Source organism: Nicotiana sylvestris, chromosome 3, assembly GCF_000393655.2.
Source record: "Nicotiana sylvestris chromosome 3, ASM39365v2, whole genome shotgun sequence".
Taxonomy (NCBI): domain Eukaryota; kingdom Viridiplantae; phylum Streptophyta; class Magnoliopsida; order Solanales; family Solanaceae; genus Nicotiana; species Nicotiana sylvestris.
This window is the reverse complement of record NC_091059.1, coordinates 161,605,539-161,633,331: the sequence shown is the minus strand read 5'-3', so window position 1 is coordinate 161,633,331 and position 27,793 is coordinate 161,605,539. Positions and strand designations below refer to the sequence as shown.

General features: G+C 38.7%; 1 protein-coding gene across 1 annotated transcript; it reads left to right on the top strand.

Moving 5' to 3' along the window:
• Positions 1–1,272: 1,272 nt before the first annotated feature.
• On the top strand, positions 1,273–25,881 carry LOC104246718 (uncharacterized). Its single transcript, XM_070170088.1, has 4 exons — positions 1,273–1,326; positions 1,382–2,369; positions 2,481–2,723; positions 25,463–25,881. The coding sequence occupies exons 1-4, from the start codon at positions 1,273–1,275 to the stop codon at positions 25,879–25,881; spliced, it is 1,704 nt and encodes a 567-aa protein (XP_070026189.1).
• Positions 25,882–27,793: the final 1,912 nt, after the last annotated feature.

Here is a 27,793-nt window from a genome sequence, read left to right as displayed (position 1 = left end):
GGTTCTGAGCTCATTGAGCTTTGGATGGGGAGGCCTTTTGCAAATAAAATGACATGTTGTTGATATATGGGCTTGCTGCTCGAGCCAGTAGCTCATTAGTTCGGATCGTCGAATATTCTCTTCCATCAACAAATTTGGCTAATACATGCTAAAATTGGCAATAGAATTTTAATTGGGCAATTTGTGATAATTAGTTAAGGTTCAGGAATGATTGTTAGTTTAATCTCACTTTGCTTTTAATCTAAATCAATTTGTTGGCTAACCGATCTGGGCTTAGAAGCTGAGTCCGAATTTGGGAACTGATGCTGGCCCATTTGACGCAAGTTAGGGCCTGCTCAGTATGCCTAGAGGTGTGTCTTTGGACATCCATCTCACATTAAGAATTTGGGCTCAATCTGGGCCCATAATCTCGAAAAGTAGTCGGAATTAGAAATGGTAAACCTCACACTATGCGTTTTGCTTAACTGGCCCAATTCCTCACCGTTACAATTTAGTTTAATTTGGTTTCGTGAACCTGATTCGATAATTTCCTGTGCCTATTAATCAATTAGCCAAGCCCTTTTAATAATTGAGGCGCGCCATTTAGCGAACTTTCCGTGGCCCTCGCAAAGTTGCAAACGCATAGTTGCTTTGGGCGCGTTATTTTAATAATTTACCTTCCTAAACTCGGGTGCGCATTTGTGTGACCCAAATCCAAATCACAACGTTATATAAAATGTGTTGCGGACTACGGGTGCATTTATGTGACGTGGTTCAAGACATATTTTAAATGACGTTGCAATCTTCCTAAAAATGAATAAGAGCGGCTATAAAGTTAAAATCGAACCATAGGCTAAAGCATGTACTAAAATCAGATAATAGGCCAATTGTAACAGTTGAGCGACCGTGCTAGAACCACGAAATCCGGAAATGCCTAACACCTTCCCCCGGGTTAACAGAATTCCTTACCCGGATTTTTGTGTTCACGGACTGTAAAACAGAGTCAATCTTTTTCTCGATTCGGGATTTGAACCGGTGACTTGGGACACCATAAAATTATCCCAAGTGGTGACTCTGATTTTTTAAAATAAATAATCCCGTTTCGATTGTCACTTTAAATTGGAAAAAACTCTCTTATACACCTTTTCGGGGGTACAGGTAAAAAAGAGGTGTGACAAACCTAGACAAGGAAACTCTGAGAACACAAGGTGAGGAAGCTAAAGGACCAAGGGATGAGCAGAACAAGGGAAATACAGAGGCAAATCCCATAGATCGAGGGCAGGAGGTGAAAAAATGGTCAAATTTGTTTCAACAAAACAGAGTGTCTACTCATGGAATGGCTTTGAAGTATGTACCTCTACAGATTATAGATGGACAAACAGTGGTGCAGCTTGAGGTGTAGGATGTGAAGGAAGAAGAGGAGAACTGGAGTGCAACACTGATTGCTTATATTGTGGGTGAAAACCCAGGATATAATGTTATGCGAAGATATATTGCGCAACACTGGTTGGACATTGGTGAACCAGATCTGTTCCTTTATGAGGATGGTTATTATGTGATAAAATTTCAAAATATGGATGATATGCACATAATTTTCTATGCTGGACCTCATACTATTAGAAACAGACCAATCATTCTCAAACCTTGGACTCCAGATTTTGATATCAGTAAGGAATTTCTAACTGATATACCACTGTGGGTGATTTTCCCCAAGTTACCAATGAGCTGCTGGGGAAATGAAACATTGAGTAAGACTGCAAGTGCGGTTGGAAAGCCTTTGTTTGCTGATGAGTGTACAACTAAGCAAACAAGGATATCATATGCAAGGATACTGATTGAGGTAAATGTAACTAAAACCCTGCCTACTAAGATCATGGTAATGGATCCTAGAGGGAAAGTATTCCAGCAGGCAATAGGTTATGAGTGGAAACCAGTGTATTGTTATAAATGTCAAGCTATTGGGCATATTTGTCAGAATCATCAAGGAAATAAGGAGCAAAGGGTAATACAACCACAAAGAAGAAGGGAAGCAAAGAAGGTTACATATGAATGGAGAACGAAAGGACCTATAGCAAAGGATATGAGAAATGAAGAACATGACAATGTAGAAGGAAATATGGGTGAAACAACAAAGACACTTGAAGTACCATACAAAGCTGCAGATGGAAAAACTGGAATGCAACAAGGAGAAGTGCAAGCTATATTGCATCAGACTACTGGTGGTAAGGGAAGCAATAGCAAAGAGATGGTAGACAGAGGAACGAATAAACTAGATTTTAGCTTTGAGAACATTCCCATGCTGACACCACAATCTAGTAGAATTAGTTCAAAAAGAGGGACACCGAGTACTAGTGGAGCCAATAACCTACCTCATGATAGAGGTGGGGAATGTAGAAACTAATAAATGAAGTGGTTGATATGGAATGTGAGGGGTATTAATAAATGGTACAAGAGGAAGGAGTTGAGAAATTATCTGAAAATCAAAAATATCAAACTGGCAGGGTTCATTGAAACTAGAGTAAAGAAGAAAAATGCAAAAATAATAAGTCAACACATAGCACCTGGATGGGAGGTGATTAATAACTATAATGCAGCAGTAAATGGTAGGATATGTATTCTATGGGATCCTAGCTGCTATGATGTGAAGTTGATAAAAACAGAAGCTCAGATGATTCATTGTACTGTCTCAAAAGTTAGCAATGAAGGAATATATGTAGTATCTATAGTTTATGGCTTTAATACAGGTAAGAAGAGAAAACAGTTATGGGAGAATTTGAGGGAGATAAATCAGATGGTAAACACCCCTGGATAATTGGAGGTGATTTCAATGCTGTATTACAGTTGCAAGATAGGAAACATGGAAATCCAGTAACTAAGGCTGAAACACGAGACTTTAGTGACTGCATCCAAGAGCTAAAGCTGAATGAATTAAATTGGGAAGGGGAATATTATACTTGGTCTAATAAATAGGAGTGTCGCACCTCCTTTTCACCGCGCCCGCGGGGCGCGTGGGGAGTTTTCTCCAATTGAAGGACAGTCGAAACGGGATTTATTTAATTATTTAAGAGTCGCCACCTGGGAATTTTAAGGCGTCCCAAGTCACCAATTTCAATCCCTGGATCGAGGAGAATATGACTCTGTTTATTATTCTGCGAACCAGAAATCCTGAGTAAGGAATTCTGTTAATCCGGAAGAAGGTGTTAGGCATTTCCGAATTCCGTGGTTCTAGCACGGTCGCTTAACTGTTTTTATTATTGGCTTAATTATCTTGATTTTATTAAATATATTGATGTTACATGATTTTACTACCGCTTATACTTATTGTGATTGAGGACCCTTTTGAATCGAATTACGCGTACGTATATTCGTGTTATAAATTTTAAAAATGCGGAATTGTGTCACGCGTACGTGTACACGATAACTTTTGGTAATATATTTATTAAACAATCATTTTTCGAAATTGTGTCGAATCAAGAATATTTGTTTTTCTTGAATAGTGAACCATATATCTCGGGTTTTTATGAAATTGATTTAACGCCTTTGGAAAAATCCTTTTATTAAATATTCGCTCGAAATTGCGCGTACGCATAATCCGATTTTTTTGCTTTTAAAAATATAATCAGGGTACGCGAACGTATCCCTAATTGCGCAAAATATTTGTAATGATATCCGGGATTTTTCCACAAATTGTTTATTATATTATGAGAAATCTTCATTTAAGATACCCTTTAATTCTTGAAAAAGAATTCACAATTTATTGAATGTTGCCCGTTGATTATAATTTCCGAATATAAGTTATATTCATTCCAACTATTCAAATTCAAAGGACAGAATAAAAATATGATTAATACTATTTTTAAAACAAATATGACATATATATATATATATATGCCAAAGAATAAATTGCATATGAAACTGAAAATGAACGATTCATAAAGGAAGGAAATATTTTCCAAGAATTTTCATTATTTACTTAATGCAAATTCTATTTCTAATTACCATTGATATAAAGTGTGGCAATTTATGCTTGTACATCTCTTTTCATTCTTATATACTTGCTTTTAATCTAATAGGCCTAATTATTTGGTTAATTTATTTTATGAAGGTAGATAGGCATTCGAGTTTATAGGAAAGGAATTATTATACAAGCCAATTCAATAAAATTACCTTACATGCAACCTAGCTGTATGTCGTAAACATTCATAACGTTTTAAACATCGTAACAAGCTATATCATATCACCTTTCGCCAACGTTTATACACACATCTATTATCTTATAAAAATATACCATCAACACCATCTTAACCTTATTTAACAACAAGAGTTAGTAATGTAGTTTTCTTGATATTTCTACATTACTCCTTACTTATCTAACAACAAAAATTAAATAATGACCAACATTCACGCCATATTCCCTACTTGACAATTTAATTATATCTTCCGCTAATGAAAATTTAGAAATTAACCTTATTACAACATTTTCAAGCAACTTCAAGAAATGACATTTAATTTACAGCCGTTACGTCAAAATATACTACTATTAAACCAATGCGAAACAAAGCTGAAATTTAAACTAATGAACTTGAGCGAATAGAAGATAGAATTACAATTCGAGCTTCATCTTTGTTATACTCAAAGCTCTTCACAAAATGAGTTTTAAGAATATGTACCTGGAAAACGAGGGAATAAGAAGTGAATTTCAGCAGTAATGGCAGCAACAAAAATAGGCAGCAAATGCCAAATAACGCAGCTGATTTTGAGCACAATCAACGAGTCCCGTGAAACCAGACCAATAGTAACAGAGAAAAAAAATTCAGATTTAAACCACACAGTATTAATAAACAAACACGGACAGGTTCCAGGAAAATATGTTTCGGGTTTTTCTTTCCTTTTCTATATCCGTTTCAGATTCACTGTGTGTGTGTGTGCGCGAATACTCTCTTTTGGTTTCTCTTCTTCCTCTTCAGATTCCAAGGGGAATCTGATTTTTCTGCTGGATTTTCTCTTTTATCTTACTCTAGGTCTATTTTTCTTCAATTCTTCCTCTTTATCTGTTCTCCAGTCCCCCTCTCTTATACAGGTCTGTCCCTCTTTTAAAAGTGCTGCCCGGACCCCCTTTATCTTTTAAAAACAGAAAATTTCCATTAAAAAATACTTTTTAATACTTTATATGATCCTAACCTGATTTTCAGCAGCCCCATTATCCCTTGTTTCCCATTAGTATCTTAAACTATAGCCACTAACATTACATTATAATACACTAGCACTAACACCCTGTTTTTACTGTTTCATTCCCAGAAATGCCCCTGAAATCCTGATGTTATTACTGAAAAATCAGAACCTACTGCAAAACTTGTTTAGCAGCTAATGACCAACTCCTGAATCAAACAACATTCTATCTTTACAAATTATGCTAAACAGGGAAATGCAATAGCTGATGTACAAGAGCTAAATTCAGATTGAACACTGAACTTGCATACAAACATATTAACAATACACAGAACTCAAAAGAACATTTCGACTGAAATTCAAAATTGAACAAAGAGCAACAAATGCAGGAGCATTGTCAGTATTGACACTGCCCTGATCTTAATGTTCAAAAATCAACATACATAACACCTATTTGATGAACTTACTGATTTGCAAACAAACATGATTTAATTTACGATATTAATCAACTGACTATCTACAATGATTGTCAACGAACAGTCTTATAAAAATAGAAACAGATTGTTTCAATCAGTGTTATCATAAACGAGAATTCATAATATAACTAATCGACGAACTTAATCGAGTCGATTACACACATTGTAAACAATCACAAACAACAGAAACAATTCACACTTTGATCAAGTAAGCGAGACAGAATAACAGAATTAATCAAACAAAATATGAAAAATTAACAGGTTATTGAAACAAACAACTATACATGTAGGAAACAAAAAAAGAAAAATAGGAAAAATACCTCTGAATCTTCAAAATTCATACGGACTCGAACTCAATTTGGATTCGGACTTTGTTTGAAATCAAACAGACTTTATTCGAAGTATTCTCAGTTGAGAATACCTCGATTAAAGTCTCTTAGACCTCAACCCTTTACTCGAATCGGAAAAATTCCAAGATTGGAAATTTTTAGGGTTTCAGGTTCTTGGATCTTAAATCCGAACATTTCCGGGCAGATTCGAAGGGAACCAAACATGATACAAGGGTGAGGGTAGCCTAGGGGTCATTTGGTGTTAGTTTGAAACGGATCTGAGTTTGTTCTTGTTTGGTCCGAATCTTCAAAAGAAGATTCGAGAAGTTCAGAACTGATTCGAGCCAAACTAACTTCAGATCCATAACAAGGCATGCTAGGGGGTACTATGGTGTTAACTAGGGGTTGTTTGGTTTAGATCTAAACTCGGCTCGAATCTTCAAATGAAGATTCGAGAACCTTCAGGAAGATTCGAGCCCAACGGCTAACATATTTGGATAGAGGAGGTTCAGGGGGTTCTAGGGTGTTATTTTGGTGACCGGCGGCGTTGATGCCGCCGGGTTTCAGGCGGTGGGGAATAAGGGCGGCTAGGGTTAAGGGGGGGTCTGAGGAAGGTGACGATGAACAGTAGAGAGGGGGGTTTAGTTAGGGGGGCCGGGGTAGGGGTCTGGAACTTATATAGGGGAGGGGTGGATTGATCATGACCGTTAGATCAATCAGAATGAGTGGCCAGGATTTATTCACTTAACCAAACAGTGTCGTTTGGTTTCCTGCTGGGGTCGGGCTGAATCGGGGCACTGGGTCGGGTAATGGGCATGGGTTAAAGTTCGTGGGATCTCAGCCGTTGGTGGGCTTTGATCCAACGATCCCTGATACACCACAATCAAACGATGTCGTTTCGACTCGTTTGATTTGGACCGGATGCCTGGGTTGTTTGGATTGGGCTGGGGGGAATTAATTCATTTGGGCCTGGATTTTAATCCAGGTCCGATTTTGCATATGTATACATTTTTTATTATTTTTTTATTTTTCTAATTTTAATTGTAAAACATTTTTAAATTCGCAAAATATATTAATTATTTTATAACAATTATTTAACACATAGACAAAACATCAATCACACAGTGAAATATTTAAAATAGAACTATCGCATATTTTTTGTGATTTTTATTTAAATTATCTTTTAAATGCATAATTAAATCCTATATGCATGCAACATGTATTTTATTTTATTTTTCATTTTATTATGACAAAGTAAACATTTACGGACATAACACAAATATTTAACACCACGCAAATTCAAAAATTACACAGTAAAAGAAATTTATTTTATTTTTTGATTTATTTTGGAGTAGTTTTCGTTAAGGCAAAAATCACGTGCTCACAGCTGCCCCTCTTTGTGCGGAAACTCGAAGAATTTTCGTGCAAAGATAAAGTGAGCGGATACGAGCGATTTTTTGCCCGTTTCGAATACTCCGTGGGAAGCATTTTTGAAAGATTTGACCGAACCTCTGCTTCAAAGGTTTCCTACATATCCTTGGCTATAAAGGAATCAGGTCAATGTAGTTCGGGAATTTTGGGTAGCTGGGACTACCGTGGGACTGTGATGTTACTGCTGCTTCGTGCTGTTTTTACTGCTTGCTGACCTCCTTATTACACCTTACTTTAAAGGAAATACAAAAAGCTAAACTAGACTATGGTACATGAATTATAAAAATCTTATCTAGATCATGCCCTTGCGTTTCTTGTTGTCTTGATATCTTGGTGACTCTTGGGCATTTGGCTTATTCCGTATTCCTTTTGGAACTCCTGTTGTTTCTTGCTGGGAATTCTGTTGGACTCCTCTGCTTTATTGATTCTAAGTGTGCTCCTTTTTCATATGGACGCCTGACTTCTTTAATTCTCATCCTCATTCTCCAGGTGGACGCCTGACTTCTTCAATTCTTCATCCTCATTCTCCAGGTGGACGCCTGACTTCTTCAATTCTTCATCCTCATTCTCCAGGTGGACGCCTGACTTCTTTAATTCTCATCCTCATTCTCCAGGTGGACGCCTGACTTCTTTAATTCTCATCCTCATTCTCCAGGTGGACGCCTGACTTCTTCAATTCTTCATCCTCATTCTCCAGGTGGACGCCTGACTTCTTTAATTCTCATCCTCATTCTCCAGGTGGACGCCTGACTTCTTCTTAACTTCTTCATCCTCATTCTCCAGGTGGACGCCTGACTTCTTCAATTCTCATCCTCATTCTCCAGGTGGACGCCTGACTTCTTTAATTCTCATCCTCATTCTCCAGGTGGACGCCTGACTTCTTCTTTTCTCATCCTCATTCTCCAGGTGGACGCCTGACTTCTTCTTTTCTCATCCTCATTCTCCAGGTGGACGCCTGACTTCTTCTTTTCTCATCCTCATTCTCCAGGTGGACGCCTGATTTCTTCAATTCTCATCCTCATTCTCCAGGTGGACGCCTGACTTCTTTAATTCTCATCCTCATTCTCCAGGTGGACGCCTGACTTCTTCTTTTCTCATCCTCATTCTCCAGGTGGACGCCTGATTTCTTTAATTCTCATCCTCATTTCTCCAGGTGGACGCCTGACTTCTTCTTTTCTCATCCTCATTCTCCAGGTGGACGCCTGACTTCTTCTTTTCTCATCCTCATTCTCCAGGTGGACGCCTGACTTCTTTAATTCTCATCCTCATTCTCCAGGTGGACGCCTGATTTCTTCAATTCTTCATCCTCATTCTCCAGGTGGACGCCTGACTTCTTTAATTCTCATCCTCATTCTCCAGGTGGACGCCTGACTTCTTCTTAACTTCTTCATCCTCATTCTCCAGGTGGACGCCTGACTTCTTCAATTCTCATCCTCATTCTCCAGGTGGACGCCTGACTTCTTCTTTTCTCATCCTCATTCTCCAGGTGGACGCCTGACTTCTTCAATTCTTCATCCTCATTCTCCAGGTGGACGCCTGACTTCTTCTTAACTTCTTCATCCTCATTCTCCAGGTGGACGCCTGACTTCTTCAATTCTCATCCTCATTCTCCAGGTGGACGCCTGACTTCTTTAATTCTCATCCTCATTCTCTAGGTGGACGCCTGACTTCTTCAATTCTCATCCTCATTCTCCAGGTGGATGCCTGACTTCTTTAATTCTCATCCTCATTCTCCAGGTGGACGCCTGACTTCTTCTTTTCTCATCCTCATTCTCCAGGTGGACGCCTGATTTCTTTAATTCTTCATCCTCATTCTCCAGGTGGACGCCTGACTTCTTTAATTCTTTACCAGGTATTTCCTGACACAAATATTGTATTTGCCCCTGTTTTAAATCAAAGAAAACTTCGTTAGTTTAAAGCAGGGTGGTTGACTGGGGTATTCTTGCCGATGGTGATGCTTCTCTTCGTTTCTCTTTGTTGCTTTGGAATGGTTGAAAAGACTGTTTTGTCCTTGTAATTGATTCTTGACTATAGGATTCTCCTCTGTATGTTTTCCTTCGAACCCTTTTAACTGTAATCATATGTCCCTTCTGACTTTGCTGATCCACTTTTGATTTTACCTTTCTTACACCCATATCTTTTATCTCCTACCTTTCGTGGCTGTATTTTGTAACCTTGAATCTTGGTAGTATACCTTGACATTCCTTCTTATTTATTTGGAATAAAACTTATCTCAAAGCTTTTAGAAAGTAAGATTATTAGTAACGAAATACGCTGATTTCGACAATCCATAGAATGAAAAGAAAAATCCAAATTTGGATGACTGTTGGAAAAGGAATAAAGGACTTATCTGATTGGAATTACTGGCACCAATGATCAGGGTATGCATTTTGGATTAATCAACCCAGTCTTTTGATCAATCTCCTTTCAATTGTCTCATTTTTGTTTTTGCCAAAATTTCCATAACCCAACTTCATTTTTCATTTCACAGACCTGTTGGACTTGCAACGTCTCAAAGAGTTTTTACCGATAAACTTTCCTCATTTGTTCATTTCTCACTTCCTTTTCGCCTTAGGGTGCCTATGAAGGTTTTCACCAATAAGACTCTCTCCTTTTACTTTTCTCTCAACTTCCGTCGCCTTATGGTGCCCGTGTGGGTTTTCACCTATAAGACTCTCTCATTTTTACTTTCTTTTCTTGTTTGTACCAGAGTATTATGAACCATCTTCATTTGCTTGACTCAGCATTTTTCTAAGATTGTTCGAAAGGTCTTTCTGGTATGGGGTTAGAAATGGAAAAGGTATTAAAAGCTAAACAGTTTTGGTATGTGTTTAAAATTACCACTCTTGGAATCTTTTTCTTATTTCCAATACAATTCTTGCCCCAGTTCCTTGATTGGGGTCGCTTGATGTTTCTTTTTGTGCACATTTTAGGTATATTGTGCACCCTATGACCGAGCCGTGAAGCGCCTACGTATCCTTCTTTGAGGAATCAGGTCAAACGTAGTTCACCGGATAATAGTGATATTTTTTATTTTTTTTTAAATTATTTCATACTTGATTTTTTTTATTGATTCCAAAAGAGGGTAGGAAAGAAACAAGTATGGCTCAAAGGGGAAGCAAATGGTATAATGTTTGGATAGCAGAATAAATTGCCTTTATCATTCCAATCTTCGAAATAATGCTAAATACAAACACTCAAAAAGTTATGCATAATATCTCTTTACCGCGTCAGAATTGATCGCCATATCTATGCATTTGCCTTCAATGTCTGTTAAGCATAGTGCACCATTCGATAATACTCTGGTCACAATGAATGGTCCTTGCCAATTCGGGGCAAATTTGCCCTTTGCTTCAACCTGATGTGGAAGAATACGTTTCAGCACATGCTGACCTACTTCAAACTTCCGAGGACGCACCTTTTTGTTGTATGCTCTTTCTATTCTTCTTTGATATAATTGACCATGGCATACTGCGGTCAATCATTTTTCATCAATCAAGTTTAACTGTTCCAGACGGGTTTTGACCCATTCATCATCATCAATCTTTGCTTCGGCGATGATCCGAAGGGAAGGAATCTCAACTTCTGCAGGAATTACTGCTTCAGTGCCATATACCAACAAATAGGGAGTTGCTCCTACTGAAGTGCGAACAGTAGTGCGGTATCCCAATAATGCAAATGGTAATTTTTCATGCCATTGTTTTGAACCTTCTATCATTTTCCGAAGTATCTTCTTTATGTTTTTGTTGGCTGCTTCTACTGCTCCATTCGCCTTGGGCCGATATGGGGTAGAGTTGCGATGTGTAATCTTAAACTGTTGACATACTTCCTTCATTAGGTTGCTATTAAGATTAGCACCGTTATCTGTGATGATCACCTTCGGGATTCCGAATCGACATATGATATTTGAGTGGACAAAATCGACCACAGCTTTCTTGGTCACTGATTTGAATGTCTTGGCCTCAACCCATTTGGTAAAATAATCAATAGCTACCAGAATGAACCTGTGTCCATTGGATGCTGCCGGCTCAATTGGTCCAATCACATCCATGCCCCAGGCAACGAAGGGCCATGGTGCCGACATTGTGTGCAACTCGGATGGTGGAGAATGAATCAAATCTCCGTGTATTTGGCATTGATGACACTTGCGCACAAAACTGATACAATCTCGCTCCATGGTAAGCCAATAGTAACCAGCTCGGAGGATTTTCTTTGCCAACACATATCCACTCATGTGGGGTCCGCAAACTCCTGAATGTACTTCAGACATGACAGTTGTAGCTTGTCTGGCATCTATGCATCTTAATAATCCAAGATCTGGTGTTCTTTTATACAAAACTCCTCCGCTTAAGAAGAATCCATTTGCTAATCGCCTAATGGTCCTCTTTTGATCTCCTGTGGCTTGTGCGGGATATATCCCCATCCTGATATACTCCTTAATGTCGTGGAACCATGGTTCACCATCAAATTCTTCTTCAACCATATTGCAATAAGCGTGCTGATCGTGGACTTGAATATGTATTGGATCTACATAAGCTTTGTCTGGATGGTGCAACATTGATGCCAGGGTAGCCAATGCATCGGCCACCTCATTATGGATTCTTGGAATATGTTGGAATTCCACTGATTGAAACCGCTGACAAAGATCATGTAGACATTGTCGGTATGGTATGAGCTTCAAGTCTCGGGTTTCCCATTCTCCTTGAATTTGATGTACCAAAAGATCCGAATCTCCCATGACTAAGATTTCTCGGATACCCATGTCTGCGGCTAGCCTTAAACCCAAAATGCAAGCTTCATATTCAGCCATATTATTGGTGCAATAAAATCGCAATTGAGCCGTAACAGGATAGTGATACCCTGTTTCAGAAATGATTACAGCTCCTATTCCGACTCCTTTCATGTTAGCGGCTCCATCAAAGAAAAGTTTCCAGCCAGGTTTTTCAATTTGCTCCACCTCGTCGATATGCATTGTTTCTTCATCAGGAAAATAAGTTTTCAACGGCTCATATTCCTCATCGATCGGGTTTTCGGCTAAATGATCGGCCAGTGCTTGAGCCTTCATTGCAGTTCGAGTCACATAGATGATGTCGAATTCTGTGAGTAATATCTGCCACTTTGCCAGTCTTCCCGTTGGCATAGGCTTTTGAAAAATGTATTTCAATGGATCCAACCGAGAAATGAGGTAAGTAGTGTAGGATGACAAATAGTGTTTCAATTTTTGAGCTACCCATGTTAGGGCGCAACATGTCTTTTCCAGATGAGTATACTTAACCTCATAAGCTGTGAACTTCTTGCTAAGGTAGTAGATGGCCTGTTCTTTTCTGCCAGTGAGGTCATGTTGCCCCAATACGCAACCAAATGAATTTTCCAAAACCGTTAAGTAAAGAATCAAAGGTCTTCCTGGCTCTGGCGGGACCAACACGGGTGGGTTCGACAAGTACCCTTTTATTTTATCGAACGCCTCTTGACACTCATCGGTCCATTTGACCGCAGCATCCTTTTTTAACAATTTGAAAATTGGCTCACAGGTTGATGTGAGCTGAGCAATAAACCTGCTGATGTAATTTAACCTCCCCAACAAACTCATTACTTCTGTTTTGTTTCTTGGAGGTGGCAGTTCTTGTATGGCTTTAATCTTTGACGGATCTAACTCGATGCCTCGTCGACTGACTATGAATCCCAGCAACTTTCCAGATGGAACTCCAAATGCGCATTTGGCAGGGTTAAGCTTGAGGTTGTACCTGCGAAGTCTTAAGAAGAACTTCCTCAAATCCCCAACGTGGTTGGCCTGATGCTTTGATTTTATGATCACATCATCCACGTATACCTCAATTTCCTTGTGTATCATATCATGAAACACTGTGGTCATTGCTCTCATATAGGTTGCTCCGGCGTTCTTTAGACCGAATGGCATTACCCGGTAGCAATAAGTTCCCCATGGTGTGATGAATGCCGTCTTTTCTGCATCTTCTTCATCCATTAGAATTTGATGATACCCGGCATAACAATCCACGAAAGACCCTATATCATGCTTGGCACAATTGTCGATCAAAATATGGATATTGGGTAATGGGAAATTATCCTTTGGACTTGCTTTGTTGAGATTGCGATAGTCGACGCATACTCTAATTTTGCCGTCTTTCTTTGGCACAGGAACGACATTAGCCAACCAAACAGGATATCGAGTGACTCGAATGACCTTTGCTTCCAATTGTTTGGTGATTTCTTCCTTAATTCTCATACTCATATCAGGCTTGAATTTTCTCAGCCTCTGCTTGACAGGAGGCACCGTTGGATCGGTGGGCAATTTGTGGACCACTAAATCAGTGCTCAAGCCCGGCATGTCGTCATACGACCATGCAAAAACATCTTTGAATTCTATGAGTGCTTTAATTAACTCCTCTCGGATCTTTGGTTCGAGATGGACACTTATTTTAGTTTCCCGGACATTACTCGTGTCCCCTATATTGACGTCCTCGGTATCACTCAAGTTAGGTTTGATTTTTTCCTCAAAGTGAATTAACTCTTTACTAATCTCTTCAAAAACCTCATCTTCATCGTATTCTGATTCATAATCACAATATATTTCTTGAATTAATATTTCGGAACCAGATTGATTTTTAAGACTGGGCTGAAGTTTCCTCATGCATGCCATATCACTAGAGCCAGCGTAAAAGGAACTTGAAATAACCCAAACAAACTGAAAGAAAATCAAAATAAACTACCAAGACTCCTTTCGAATTGGGAGAGGAATGGCTTTCCAATTATTGAGCTTTGTTTCTGGCCCAACGAATTGAACTTCTGCGTTGCTACATCCTTCTCCGCTTTCCAACATATTCACATCACTAAACAATTTCTCGAACCTTTCAATTAATTCCTCTTCAGGATTGACCCGGGATTTAGGAATTATTGTTATCGGGCGATTTTTAGCGCCGGTCTTGACAAAAGACTTTGACAGATGTGGGACTGGTTTTGGAAGAACCCATGTTTGGTGTTTCAGCTTCCTAGCCCTTATCACGTCATTGGCAGTGGGTATGAACCCCAAACCGAATGTTCCCCAGTTCTCGGGGAGAGATACTGGTTGTATAATTCCTTGCAAAGATAAACCCAAACCTTTGCCGGGTATAAAGCCATTCTTTAACATTTCATAAGCTACCATGACTGATGCAGAGGATATCTTTGGATTTGGAAGATATTTCCCCTCTGGAATTTTCTCTATCGACACTGTGTCGGTTACTTGGTATACCCATGGTCCCTGGTCATTTTCTGTTCCCTCGACCGGTACAATGGTACTGCTGTGAGCATGTAAACTTTCTTCTCCATACACGACTACTTCTTGATGATCCCATTCAAACTTGACAGCCTGATGTAGTGTTGACGGGACTGCTTTAGCAGCGTGGATCCATGGTCGACCCAACAACAAGTTGTAAGAAACAGTTATGTCCAACACTTGGAATTCCATTGTGAATTCAACTGGCCCTATTGTTAGTTCCAATACTATGTCGCCAAATGAATCTCTGCTTCCACCGTCAAACCCTCGTACGCAGATACTATTTTTCTGGATCCTCTCCTCTTTAATCTTTAATTTGTTTAAAGTGGAGAGAGGGCATATGTTTGCACTTGACCCATGTCAACCAATACCCGGGTTACTATGGAGTTTTCATATTTCACGGTGAGGTAAAGAGCTCTGTTGTGCTCGGTACCCTCCACAGGTAATTCATCATCAGCAAATGTAATTCTGTTTGTCTCAAAGATTCTGTTGGCTATTTTTTCCAAATGATTTACAGAGATCTTTTCAGGAACATGAGCTTCATTCAGGATTTTCATCAAAGCCAGGCGGTGCTCCTCTGAATGGATTAGTAATGACAACAATGAAATTTGAGCGGGGGTCTTCTTTAATTGATCCACGACAGAATAATCATGGAGTTTCATTTTTCTTAAAAACTCCTCCGCCTCTTCTTCCGTCACAGCTCTCTTTGTTGGCGTTGGATTGTTTTTAGTTTTTCTCAACTCTTCGGGAGTAAAACATCTTCCCGAACGTGTCAAGCCTTGCACCTCACACACTTCTTCCTTGATTTCTTTGCCCTTGTACATTACAGTCACCCGTTCATAGTTCCATGGGATGGCTTTGTTGTTGATGACCGGCAGCTGGATTACAGGTGCAATAATAACCCGATCTGTACGGGCTCCTTCCACGAATATAATGGGTTTGTTAGCAACCCCTGGTACTATCACTTTCGGCTTTTCTTGTTTTGCGGCAACTTTGCTCGATGATCCCTCATCGACTATCATAGACGGTTCATCACCATTTTTGTTCTGCTTAGACACCGGCTTCTCCTCCATTAACTGCTTATCTGGCTTGGTTTCATGAGACTTGATCATCATGACAGTTTGTGACGGCTTCTTTGTCTTCCCATCAGCTTGTATGATTTCTATCATATTAGCCTCTTGATGGGCTGGCATTGGATTTCTATTGATATTTGGGGCTTCGGGGGTTTGAACCTCGATTTTATTAGTATCAATCAGCTCTTGTATTGCATTTTTCAAATGCCAGCATTTCTCCGTATCATGGCCTGGTGCACCGGAGCAATATTCACAGCTAATGGTGTAATCCAGATTCTTTGGAGGAGGATTGGGTAGCTTGGATTGTATTGGTCTCAGCATGTCTAGCTGTCTCAGCCTGTGGAACAGACTAGTGTAAGACTCTCCCAATGGAGTGTAAGTTTTCTTTTTCTGTTCCCTTTCTCCCCTGAATGCTGGCCTAGGCCTGAAACCTGGTCCGGGATAGGCTCGTGGGTAAGTATTTGGTGTGACAGGAGCACGCCAATTGGTGTGAACAGGTGGCTGATTGTATGCTTGAGCATGGTTAATGGAAAAATGAGGCTCTGAAGGGTGATAGTAGTGTTGGGATGAATCATGGTGGTAAGCTGATTGGCGAGGTCGTTGTTGATTATAGTAAAGCGGTGAACCTCTGGGTCCCGGCCAAATTCCTGAATCAACTACTGCTGCTTCCTCCCTCTTCTTTCTTCCGATTCCTCCTACCCCGCCTTGAATAGCTTGAGTAGTTGCCTTAATTGCTGAATAGCTCATGATTTTATTTGTCTTGAGGCCTTCTTCCACCATACCTCCCATCTTCACTACTTCGTTGAATGATTTCCCAACCGCTGAAACCAAGTGGGCATAGTAAGTTGGTTCCAAGGCTTGGAGGAAGTAGTCTACCATTTCGCTCTCCTTCATAGGAGGATCCACTCTTGCTGCCTGTTCTCTCCACCGAAAACCATACTCTCTGAAACTTTCATTGTGTTTCTTCTCAAATTTGGTCAAAGATAATCGATCTGGGATGATTTCCAGATTGTATTGGAAATGGTATGCGAATGCCTGTGCCAGGTCATCCCAGGTGTACCATCTTCCATGGTCCTGGCGTGTATACCACTCCAAAGCTGATCCGCTTAGACTTTGACTGAAGTAAGCCATCAATAATTCATCCTTTCCCCCAGCTCCTCGCATCTTGCTACAGAAACCCCTTAAGTGGGCTACTGGGTCGCCGTGCCCGCTGTATAGGTCAAATTTGGGCATCTTGAAGCCAACTGGCAATTGTACATTGGGGAATAAGCATAAATCTTTGTATGCTACACTGACTTGCCCACCTAATCCCCGCATGTCTCGGAACGATTGTTCTAGACTTTTGACCTTCCTGAACATCTCTTCTTGTTCAACATTTTTGGCTGGCTTGTCAATTTCGGTTGGGAGATCAAACCGAGGAGCAGTTGAATTGATTTCGGAGGCTTTGAAGGTGGGCTCCGGGGGGTAATATTGGTTGTCTTGGGCCTGGAATGTAGGCTCACTAGGAGATTTGTGAAATGTAGCAGGGGGAGGTGCTACGAAAACAGGAGTCATAGTTGGAGGAAAGTACGAAACTGGTTTTGGAGGTGGAGACTGTGGTGTCTGAGAGGTAGTGCCTCGGTAGTGCTGGTAAATGGGGAAGTTTGGGGACAATTCAGTGGTGATATTATCCTGAGTTTGGGTCATTGATGGAGCAGGGTTATTTAGGTAAGATGGGGGTAACTGTCCTGTAGACCAGGCTTGGTACATCTCAGCCATTTGTTGCTTGAGTTTAAACATTTCTTCTTTCATTTTACCGACATCCATCTCCTCTAGCTCCATACCTGTGTCAACATCTGGGATAGACATACTTTCGGGTATTGGTCCTTTTGATCTTGTGTGATAGTGATAATATGCCAGTATACTCTTTTAGAGAAACTAACTGCTTGAATTCTGAAAATGAACAAACTTGTTAGTTCTGAGAGTCTAACACATATATAATCACACGTTGAGATGCAATGTTCCTAGACAAATAATCCCTTTCTATTATGCATTTGCTCGGCTGCTTGTGTCATCCCAGCTTTCTTGAAATTTTTTTATTGTTATTAACTTTTATTTATTATATATATATATCTTTTATCGTGGTGGTCGAATCTTAGAGATTGCCTACGTATCATGCCTCACATGAATCAGACCTTGCGTAGTTAGGACCAAAGGCAATCACTTTTATTTATTACACAAAGATGGAATTACATTTGAAAACTTTAAGAAAATAGCTTGAAAACACACACTTAAATCAAAATAAAAGATACAATTCTTAACACCTCACAACGTGCCCCACTTTCCACTTTTGTTTGTCAAATATTGGATTATCTGCTCAATGTGGGGCTTGACCCGGATGGCCTCCCAGCGTACGATACATCCTTTCCAACTCCATTGCTAGATGACGAGCAAAAGTGGGCGCATGCTTTGTAAACCTTTCATAATCCATTCCTTGGCAGTTTACATAACTTTGAGATGTGAAGACTGCCAAGTCGTGGATTTGTGCCCTGAAACCTTGGAGACGTTGGTCTTGGTCTTGCAATTGCTGCTGACGAGTGGTGGCTATATCTCTGACACGGTTTTCACGATCTAGAGCTGATTCTAATAGAGCTCGGAGTCTGGCCTGCTCTAATCTTGCTTGCGATCTTTCCCTGTCGAGGTCTGCTTGTTGATGTTCTCTGTTGCATCTTCTTGCCTCTTCTAGTTGTGCACGAAGCTGGTCTTCTGATCGCATCCAATAGTCTTTTTCCTTCTTGAATTGTGCCTTGTCTTTTTCGGATTGCCTATCTTGGCGTTCCTTGTTAGATCTGGCTTCTTCGTTTAATTGTTGGATCCTTTCTTTTGCTTTGCTCAATGCCCTTTCGTTTTCCGCAAGAATGGAATCATAATCTTGCATTTTTTCAAAGAGATTGGCGATGGTTTTTTGATCCTTCCAGCTCCTCTTTGGCGTTTCAGAAACTCTTTTCATTTTTTGGAATCGAGCATGAAGATTTTCATTCTCACAAGCTAGACTCTTCTTCTCGCCTTCGGCTTCTTGTGCTTGTAAATCTTTTTCCAAACTGAGGCTTCTCAGATTTTCTTTTAGGGCGTGGATAGTTGCTTTGTACCCTTTTTCTTTTTCTCCCCAAATCAACCGCTCTTGGATTTTATCATTGAAGTTTTGAATATGGGGTCTTTTTGTTGGCCTTTTTAGCTCAGGTTCTGGTACATCATCCACGCGAGACCGCTTTTCGAACCACCTTGCATATCCAGGATTTATCTCACCCTTGGTAGTGTCTAGGACTTGAGTATCACTTTTCAAGTATCGGCACCCATTCCACATCTGCTGAAGTAGAGCTTCGGGAATAGTGGCTTCTGGGTGTAATTCGATTACTTGCATACTCAAATCTTCATCATCAGGAACTATTTGATATCTCCCTAGTTGCCTTAGGACTCTTAGTGGTGCATACGGCTGAATGCTTCTCAATCCCAATAGTAGTAGATAACTATTTGAGGTTGACATATGTATTGCTTCCCTCATCGGGAGCCATCCCAGAGTCCATTCAATTTGATTTGCCGTTAAAGCCTTTAGATGAGATACCCATGCTTCTATCCCTTCTGGAGCTTGATAATTTTTTGTTCTTTCCTCATAGCTCTCGATGCAATTAGCTTTGTTTGACCCATACTGTATGATCTTGGGCTGTTGTTGGAGATGTTCAATCACCCACATTTGCAACAAAATTTTGCATCCTTCGAAGACTTTTGCTCCTGATTTACATAAAGTCAAAGCCCGATAAATATCTGATAGAATGATGGGGACAAGGGTGTGATTTTCTTTAGTGGTGAGGATTTGCACAACTTTTGCGGTGCGAATATCAATTGTTCGCTCTTTATTTGGGAAGACCATGACTCCTAGAAAAGCCACCATGAAAGCAAATCGACGGTGCATCTGCCAAGTGTCTTTGTTTTGCTTATTAGTAAGGCCTTTCTCATGAATTTCGAACCCATCTGACTTTCCAAACCTGGAATACAAAAAGTTGAAGGAACAACATCCATTGATGACATTGCTTTTCCTGATTTGACTGCTGATGTTTCAAAAGACCGAAGAATCGATGTACTGAAGGAGCCTTTGTGAATATCAAGCTTTGATTTCTTAAACTTCCGTCAAAACCAACATAGCCAGCTATCTCCTCTAATGTAGGAGTAAGCTCGAAGTCAGAGAAACGAAAAACATTGTGAACAGGATCCCAGAAAGTTACTAACGCCGTAATCAGATCATCACGAGGTTCAACTTTCATAATGTCCGTGAGATTTCCCAAATGCTTGACGACCCATTTTTTACCGTCTTCGCCTAAATCATACCACCACATTTGAAGCTGACATAGAAATTCTTCCGTACTTGTGGATGAGGGACTTTGTGTGGTGCTCATTTTGTATCTGAAATTTAATTTTAATAAAGTCAAAATTTATTTCGGAAAATTTATACTACAAAAAAAAAATCATTTTCGAATTTTTTTTTATTTATTAAATACCTTTATTTCAAAATTTAAAATTATATTTTTCGAATTTTTTTTTTTTTTAAAAAACAACCCATTTTATTCCTTTCTTCTTACCATGATTTTATTTAAGCTGGCCAACAAGCATGTTCGAGGCAAATGAATGCACAAATAACAAGTAGGATGCATCATGATGGTCTTTTAATTTTGGGTTCACCTGTCCTAGACAGACCCAACCCCTGTGTTGAGTCTCCAAGGCCAAATGTGTATGATGCGAATAGACGTTCCTACTAGGGATCCGGTACATGGCTGAGTTATTCTAAGTGTAAAACCTTAAGTTGATTGTTCTAAACCTGGCTTACCCAAACGGACAGTTTGAGCCGAAGCGGGGGCAACGTACCGGGAGCACGAAAGTCTGCCCGACCTAGTTACTTGTCCCAACTCCGTCTTATTTGGTACGACTTTAACAGAAAGGTGGGTCACGCGCACGTGTACACCATAAATTCAGAAGACTCAGAAAGAAGGGGATTTCGTAGCAGTTGTATATATTCACAATTCAAATAATATTAAAGCGGTAAAAAAAACATTTAGCATATTAGCATATAGACAGTTGAAAATCATATAGTAAATAAAGCCAATTAATACAGATATTTTAAGCTCGAATTCTTTAAACCCTGAACCAATGGTTCTGGGTTACAATAACAATCAAGTCCCCAGCAGAGTCGCCAGAGCTGTCGCACCTCCTTTTCACCGCGCCCGCGGGGCGCGTGGGGAGTTTTCTCCAATTAAAGGATAGTCGAAACGGGATTTATTTAATTATTTAAGAGTCGCCACCTGGGAATTTTAAGGCGTCCCAAGTCACCAATTTCAATCCCTGGATCGAGGAGAATATGACTCTGTTTATTATTCTGCGAACCAGAAATCCTGAGTAAGGAATTCTGTTAATCCGGAAGAAGGTGTTAGGCACTTCCGAATTCCGTGGTTCTAGCACGGTCGCTTAACTGTTTTTATTACTGGCTTAATTATCTTGATTTTATTAAATATATTGATGTTACATGATTTTACTACCGTTTATACTTACTGTGATTGAGGACCCTTCTTTGAATCGAATTACGCGTACGTATATTCGTGTTATAAATTTTAAAAATGCGGAATTGTGTCACGCGTACGTGTACACGATAACTTTTGGTAATATATTTATTAAACAATCATTTTTCGAAATTGTGTCGAATCAAGAATATTTGTTTTTCTTGAATAGTGAATCGTACATCTCGGGTTTTTATGAAATTGATATAACGCCTTTGGAAAAATCCTTTTATTAAATATTCGCTCGAAATTGCGCGTACGCATAATCCGATTTTTTTGCTTTTAAAAATATAATCAGGGTACGCGAACGTATCCCTAATTGCGCAAAATATTTGTAATGATATCCGGGATTTTTCCACAAATTGTTTATTATATTATGAGAAATCTTCATTTAAGATACCCTTTAATTCTTGAAAAAGAATTCACAATTTATTGAATGTTGCCCGTTGATTATAATTTCCGAATATAAGTTATATTCATTCCAACTATTCAAATTCAAAGGACAGAATAAAAATATGATTAATACTATTTTTAAAACAAATATGACATATATATATATATATATATATATATATATATATGCCAAAGAATAAATTGCATATGAAACTGAAAATGAACGATTCATAAAGGAAGGAAATATTTTCCAAGAATTTTCATTATTTACTTAATGCAAATTCTATTTCTAATTACCATTGATATAAAGTGTGGCAATTTATGCTTGTACATCTCTTTTCATTCTTATATACTTGCTTTTAATCTAATAGGCCTAATTATTTGGTTAATTTATTTTATGAAGGTAGATAGGCATTCGAGTTTATAGGAAAGGAATTATTATACAAGCCAATTCAATAAAATTACCTTACATGCAACCTAGCTGTATGTCGTAAACATTCATAACGTTTTAAACATCGTAACAAGCTATATCATATCACCTTTCGCCAACGTTTATACACACATCTATTATCTTATAAAAATATACCATCAACACCATCTTAACCTTATTTAACAACAAGAGTTAGTAATGTAGTTTTCTTGATATTTCTACATTACTCCTTACTTATCTAACAACAAAAATTAAATAATGACCAACATTCACGCCATATTCCCTACTTGACAATTTAATTATATCTTCCGCTAATGAAAATTTAGAAATTAACCTTATTACAACATTTTCAAGCAACTTCAAGAAATGACATTTAATTTACAGCCGTTACGTCAAAATATACTACTATTAAACCAATGCGAAACAAAGCTGAAATTTAAACTAATGAACTTGAGCGAATAGAAGACAGAATTACAATTCGAGCTTCATCTTTGTTATACTCAAAGCTCTTCACAACATGAGTTTTAAGAATATGTACCTGGAAAACGAGGGAATAAGAAGTGAATTTCAGCAGTAATGGCAGCAACAAAAATAGGCAGCAAATGCCAAATAACGCAGCTGATTTTGAGCACAATCAACGAGTCCCGTGAAACTAGACCAATAGTAACAGAGAAAAAAAAATTCAGATTTAAACCACACAGTATTAATAAACAAACACGGACAGGTTCCAGGAAAATATGTTTCGGGTTTTTCTTTCCTTTTCTATATCCGTTTCCGATTCACTGTGTGTGTGTGTGCGCGAATACTCTCTTTTGGTTTCTCTTCTTCCTCTTCAGATTCCAAGGGGAATCTGATTTTTCTGCTGGATTTTCTCTTTTATCTTACTCTAGGTCTATTTTTCTTCAATTCTTCCTCTTTATCTGTTCTCCAGTCCCCCTCTCTTATACAGGTCTGTCCCTCTTTTAAAAGTGTTGCCCGGACCCCCTTTATCTTTTAAAAACAGAAAATTTCCATTAAAAACTACTTTTTAATACTTTATATGATCCTAACCTGATTTTCAGCAGTCCCATTATCCCTTGTTTCCCATTAGTATCTTAAACTATAGCCACTAACATTACATTATAATACACTAGCACTAACACCCTGTTTTTACTGTTTCATTCCTAGAAATGCCCCTGATCTACTGTAATTACTGTCCCAGTCTTTAACAAGTTATCTGAATTAACTTGTTTAGCAACTAATGACCAACTCCTGAATCAAACAACATTCTATCTTTACAAATTATGCTAAACAGGGAAATGCAATAGCTGATGTACAAGAGCTAAATTCAGATTGAACACTGAACTTGCATACAAACATATTAACAATACACAGAACTCAAAAGAACATTTCGACTGAAATTCAAAATTGAACAAAGAGCAACAAATGCAGGAGCATTGTCAGTATTGACACTGCCCTGATCTTAATGTTCAAAAATCAACATACATAACACCTATTTGATGAACTTACTGATTTGCAAACAAACATGATTTAATTTACGATATTAATCAACTGACTATCTACAATGATTGTCAACGAACGGTCTTATAAAAATAGAAACAGATTGTTTCAATCAGTGTTATCATAAACGAGAATTCATAATATAACTAATCGACGAACTTAATCGAGTCGATTACACACATTGTAAACAATCACAAACAACAGAAACAATTCACACTTTGATCAAGTAAGCGGGACAGAATAACAGAATTAATCAAACAAAATATGAAAAATTAACAGGTTATTGAAACAAACAACTATACATGTAGGAAACAAAAAAGAAAAATAGGAAAAATACCTCTGAATCTTCAAACTTCATACGGACTCGAACTCAATTTGGATTCGGACTTTGTTTGAAATCAAACAGACTTTATTCGAAGTATTCTCAGTTGAGAATACCTCGATTAAAGTCTCTTAGACCTCAACCCTTTACTCGAATCGGAAAAATTCCAAGATTGGAAATTTTTTAGGGTTTCAGGTTCTTGGATCTTAAATCCGAACATTTCCGGGCAGATTCGAAGGGAACCAAACATGATACAAGGGTGAGGGTAGCCTAGGGGTCATTTGGTGTTAGTTTGAAACGGATCTGAGTTTGTTCTTGTTTGGTCCGAATCTTCAAAAGAAGATTCGAGAAGTTCAGAACTGATTCGAGCCAAACTAACTTCAGATCCATAACAAGGCATGCTAGGGGGTACTATGGTGTTAACTAGGGGTTGTTTGGTTTAGATCTAAACTCGGCTCGAATCTTCAAATGAAGATTCGAGAACCTTCAGGAAGATTCGAGCCCAACGGCTAACATATTTGGATAGAGGAGGTTCAGGGGGTTCTAGGGTGTTATTTTGGTGACCGGCGGCGTTGATGCCGCCGGGTTTCAGGCGGTGGGGAATAGGGGCAGCTAGGGTTAAGGGGGGGTCTGAGGAAGGTGACGATGAACAATAGAGAGGGGGGGTTTAGTTAGGGGGGCCGGGGTAGGGGTCTGGAACTTATATAGGGGAGGGGTGGATTGATCTTGACCGTTAGATCAATCAGAATGAGTGGCCAGGATTTATTCACTTAACCAAACGGTGTCGTTTGGTTTCCTGCTGGGGTCGGGCTGAATCGGGGCACTGGGTCGGGTAATGGGCATGGGTTAAAGTTCGTGGGATCTCAGCCGTTGGTGGGCTTTGATCCAACGATCCCTGATACACCACAATCAAACGATGTCGTTTCGACTCGTTTGATTTGGACCGGATGCCTGGGTTGTTTGGATTGGGCTGGGGGGAATTAATTCATTTGGGCCTGGATTTTAATCCAGGTCCGATTTTGCATATGTATACATTTTTTATTATTTTTTTATTTTTCTAATTTAAATTTCCAATTTTAATTATAAAACAATTTTAACTTCACAAAAATATATTAATTACTCTATAACAATTATTTAACACATAGACAAAACATCAATCACACAGTGAAATATTTAAAATAGAACTATCGCATATTTTTGTGATTTTATTTAAATTATCTTTTAAATGCATAATTAAATCCTATATGCATGCAACATGTATTTTATTTTATTTTTCATTTTATTATGACAAAGTAAACATTTACGGACATAACACAAATATTTAACACCACGCAAATTCAAAAATTACACAGTAAAAGAAATTTATTTTATTTTTTGATTTATTTTGGAGTAGTTTTCGTTAAGGCAAAAATCACGTGCTCACAAGGAGGGTGGAGATAAAATATGGAGTAGGATTGATAGGGTATTTGGAAACTATGAATGAATGATACAATGAGTTCATATAGCTACTGTGTATGAACAACCCTTCATATCAGATCATGCACCTATAAGTTTGTCTTTCAATGAAGCTCAGAGAAGCAGGAGAGTACCATTTAAATTCTTTAATGTGTGGGCTGGACATGAGAGGTTTTTACAGGAAGTTCAACAGATATGGAACCTCAAATTACATAATCAACAAATGAAGAAAGTGTGGATGAAGCTGAAGGCATTGAGAGTAGTATTGAAAAAACTTAATGTAGAGGAATTCAAATTTATTAAAAGGAAGATAGAATTGAGCAGAATTGAGCTTGAGAAAGTTCAACAAGATATAAATTCTGACAGCAATGCAGAAATGTTATTGAAAGAGAAAGAACTGATGATGAATTTGGAGAAATGGAGTATGATAGAAGAAGGGGCTTTAAGACAGAAATCCAGGGCAAAGTAGATACAAGTGGGAGACTCCAACACCAAATATTTCCATGTTGTGATGACAGAAAGGTGCCAGAGAAAACAAATCACCGAATTACAAGCTATGAATGGGAGCAGATTAACTGATGCAGAGAGTATCCAAAAGGAGATTGTGGATTTTTACAAGTCTTTGATGGGAAGTGCAGCTCATATGCTGCCTGGTATAGATAAGGAGATTATGAACAAAGGAGCCAAACTCAGCAAGTAACAAAGAATAGAACTGTGTAGAGATGTGACTACTGAAGAGATATATGATGGCCTATGCTTTATTGGTGATGAAAAAGCACCTGGAGTAGATGGTTACAATGTTTTTTTCTTCAAGAAAGCTTGGCATATTGTTAAAGATGAAGTCATGGAAGCTATTATGGAGTTTTTTAAGTGTGGGAAGTTGTATAGAGCAATAAACTGGACAGCTATAACGCTAGTGCCCATGGTATTTAAGCCTAAAACTGTAAGAGAATTCAGACCAATTGCATGCTACACTGTCCTTTATATGCTGATTTCAAAGATATTGGCAGCTACGATTCAGAAAGTGATTGGTACAGTAATAAATGAAGCACAAGCAGGATTCATACCAGGAAGGAAGATTGCAGATAACATCATATTGGCTCATGAACTAGCAAAGTCATATACTAGGAAGAATTTGTCTCCTAGAGTCAAGATAGACCTTCAAAAAGCTTATGATTCTGTGGAGTGGAGCTTTATGAAATAAGTAATGGAGGATCTAGGATTTCCACAATTATTCATAGGATGGGTTATGGAATGTGTGCAGACAGTTAGCTACTCTATTGTAGTTAATGCTGAACCTACAAGACCCTTCAATGCTGCAAAAGGGCTAAGGCAAGGTGATCCCATGTCATCTTTTTTTTGCTATTGCTATGGAATATCAAGCAGGAACCTAGATAGTTTGAAAGAGGAGAAAGAATTCAAATTTCATCCTAGGTGTGCAAAGCTTGGGATTACTCACTTAAGTTTTGCAGATGATCTTTTACTTTTTGCTAGAGGTGATTTGAAATCTGTACAATCAATGTAACAGAAGTTCAAACAATTCACTAAAGCATATGGATTGCAAGCTAATCTAAGCAAGAGTGAAGCATATTTTGGAGGTGTTCAAGAGACAAACAGACACCAAATATTGCAATGCTTAGGCCTTACAAGTGGAGAACTCCCATTCAAATATCTAGGAGTTCCTTTATCTACAAAGAAACTGAGTTTAATGCAATGGCAACCACTGATTGAGAAAATGACTAAAAGAATTACTTCTTGGACAGCTAAAACTCTTTCATATGCAGGTAGAGTGCAGCTAGTTCAAAGTGTTCTATTTGGGGTACAAGCATTCTGGGCACAACTATTTATCCTACCAGCTAAGGTGATTAAAGTGGTAGAGGAGATATGTAGATCATTTGTTTGGTCTAGGATAAATGAGACTACAAAAAGGGCTTTGATAGCATGGGATAAAGTATGTTTACCAAGGGCAGGTGGTGGACTCAACATAATCAATTTGAAGCTGTGGAACAAGGCAGCTATTGCAAAGACATGCTGGGATTTAGCTAACAAGCAGGACAAGTTATGGATCAGATGGATACATGCTTATTATGTCAAGAATCAGCAAGTGAAGACAATGAAAGTTCCTCAACAAGCATGCTGGATGGTAAGGAAAGTGATTGAATCATACAGTATACTTAAAGAGGTGCAGTTCTCATAAAGTCGAAAGAAGAGCATGATCAGACAAATATACCTGCACCTACTAGGAGATTACAGAATAATGGAATGTAAGACATTGGTGTTTCAAAATACAGCAACACCAAAAGCAAAATTTATTATGTGGTTAATGATCTAGGAAAGGCTAATGACCTGTGATAGGTTAGTTAGCTGGAAGGTCAATGTAG

Bases quoted from the DNA above. Each gene is read 5' to 3' on its own strand.
- LOC104246718 (XM_070170088.1), top strand. From the start codon at position 1,273: ATGGTCAAATTTGTTTCAACAAAACAGAGTGTCTACTCATGGAATGGC. The intron at 1,327-1,381 runs GTATGTACCTCT...CTTGAGGTGTAG, and splicing joins ACTCATGGAATGGCTTTGAA to GATGTGAAGGAAGAAGAGGA. The intron at 2,724-25,462 runs GTAAGAAGAGAA...GAGTTCATATAG, and splicing joins AGTTTATGGCTTTAATACAG to CTACTGTGTATGAACAACCC.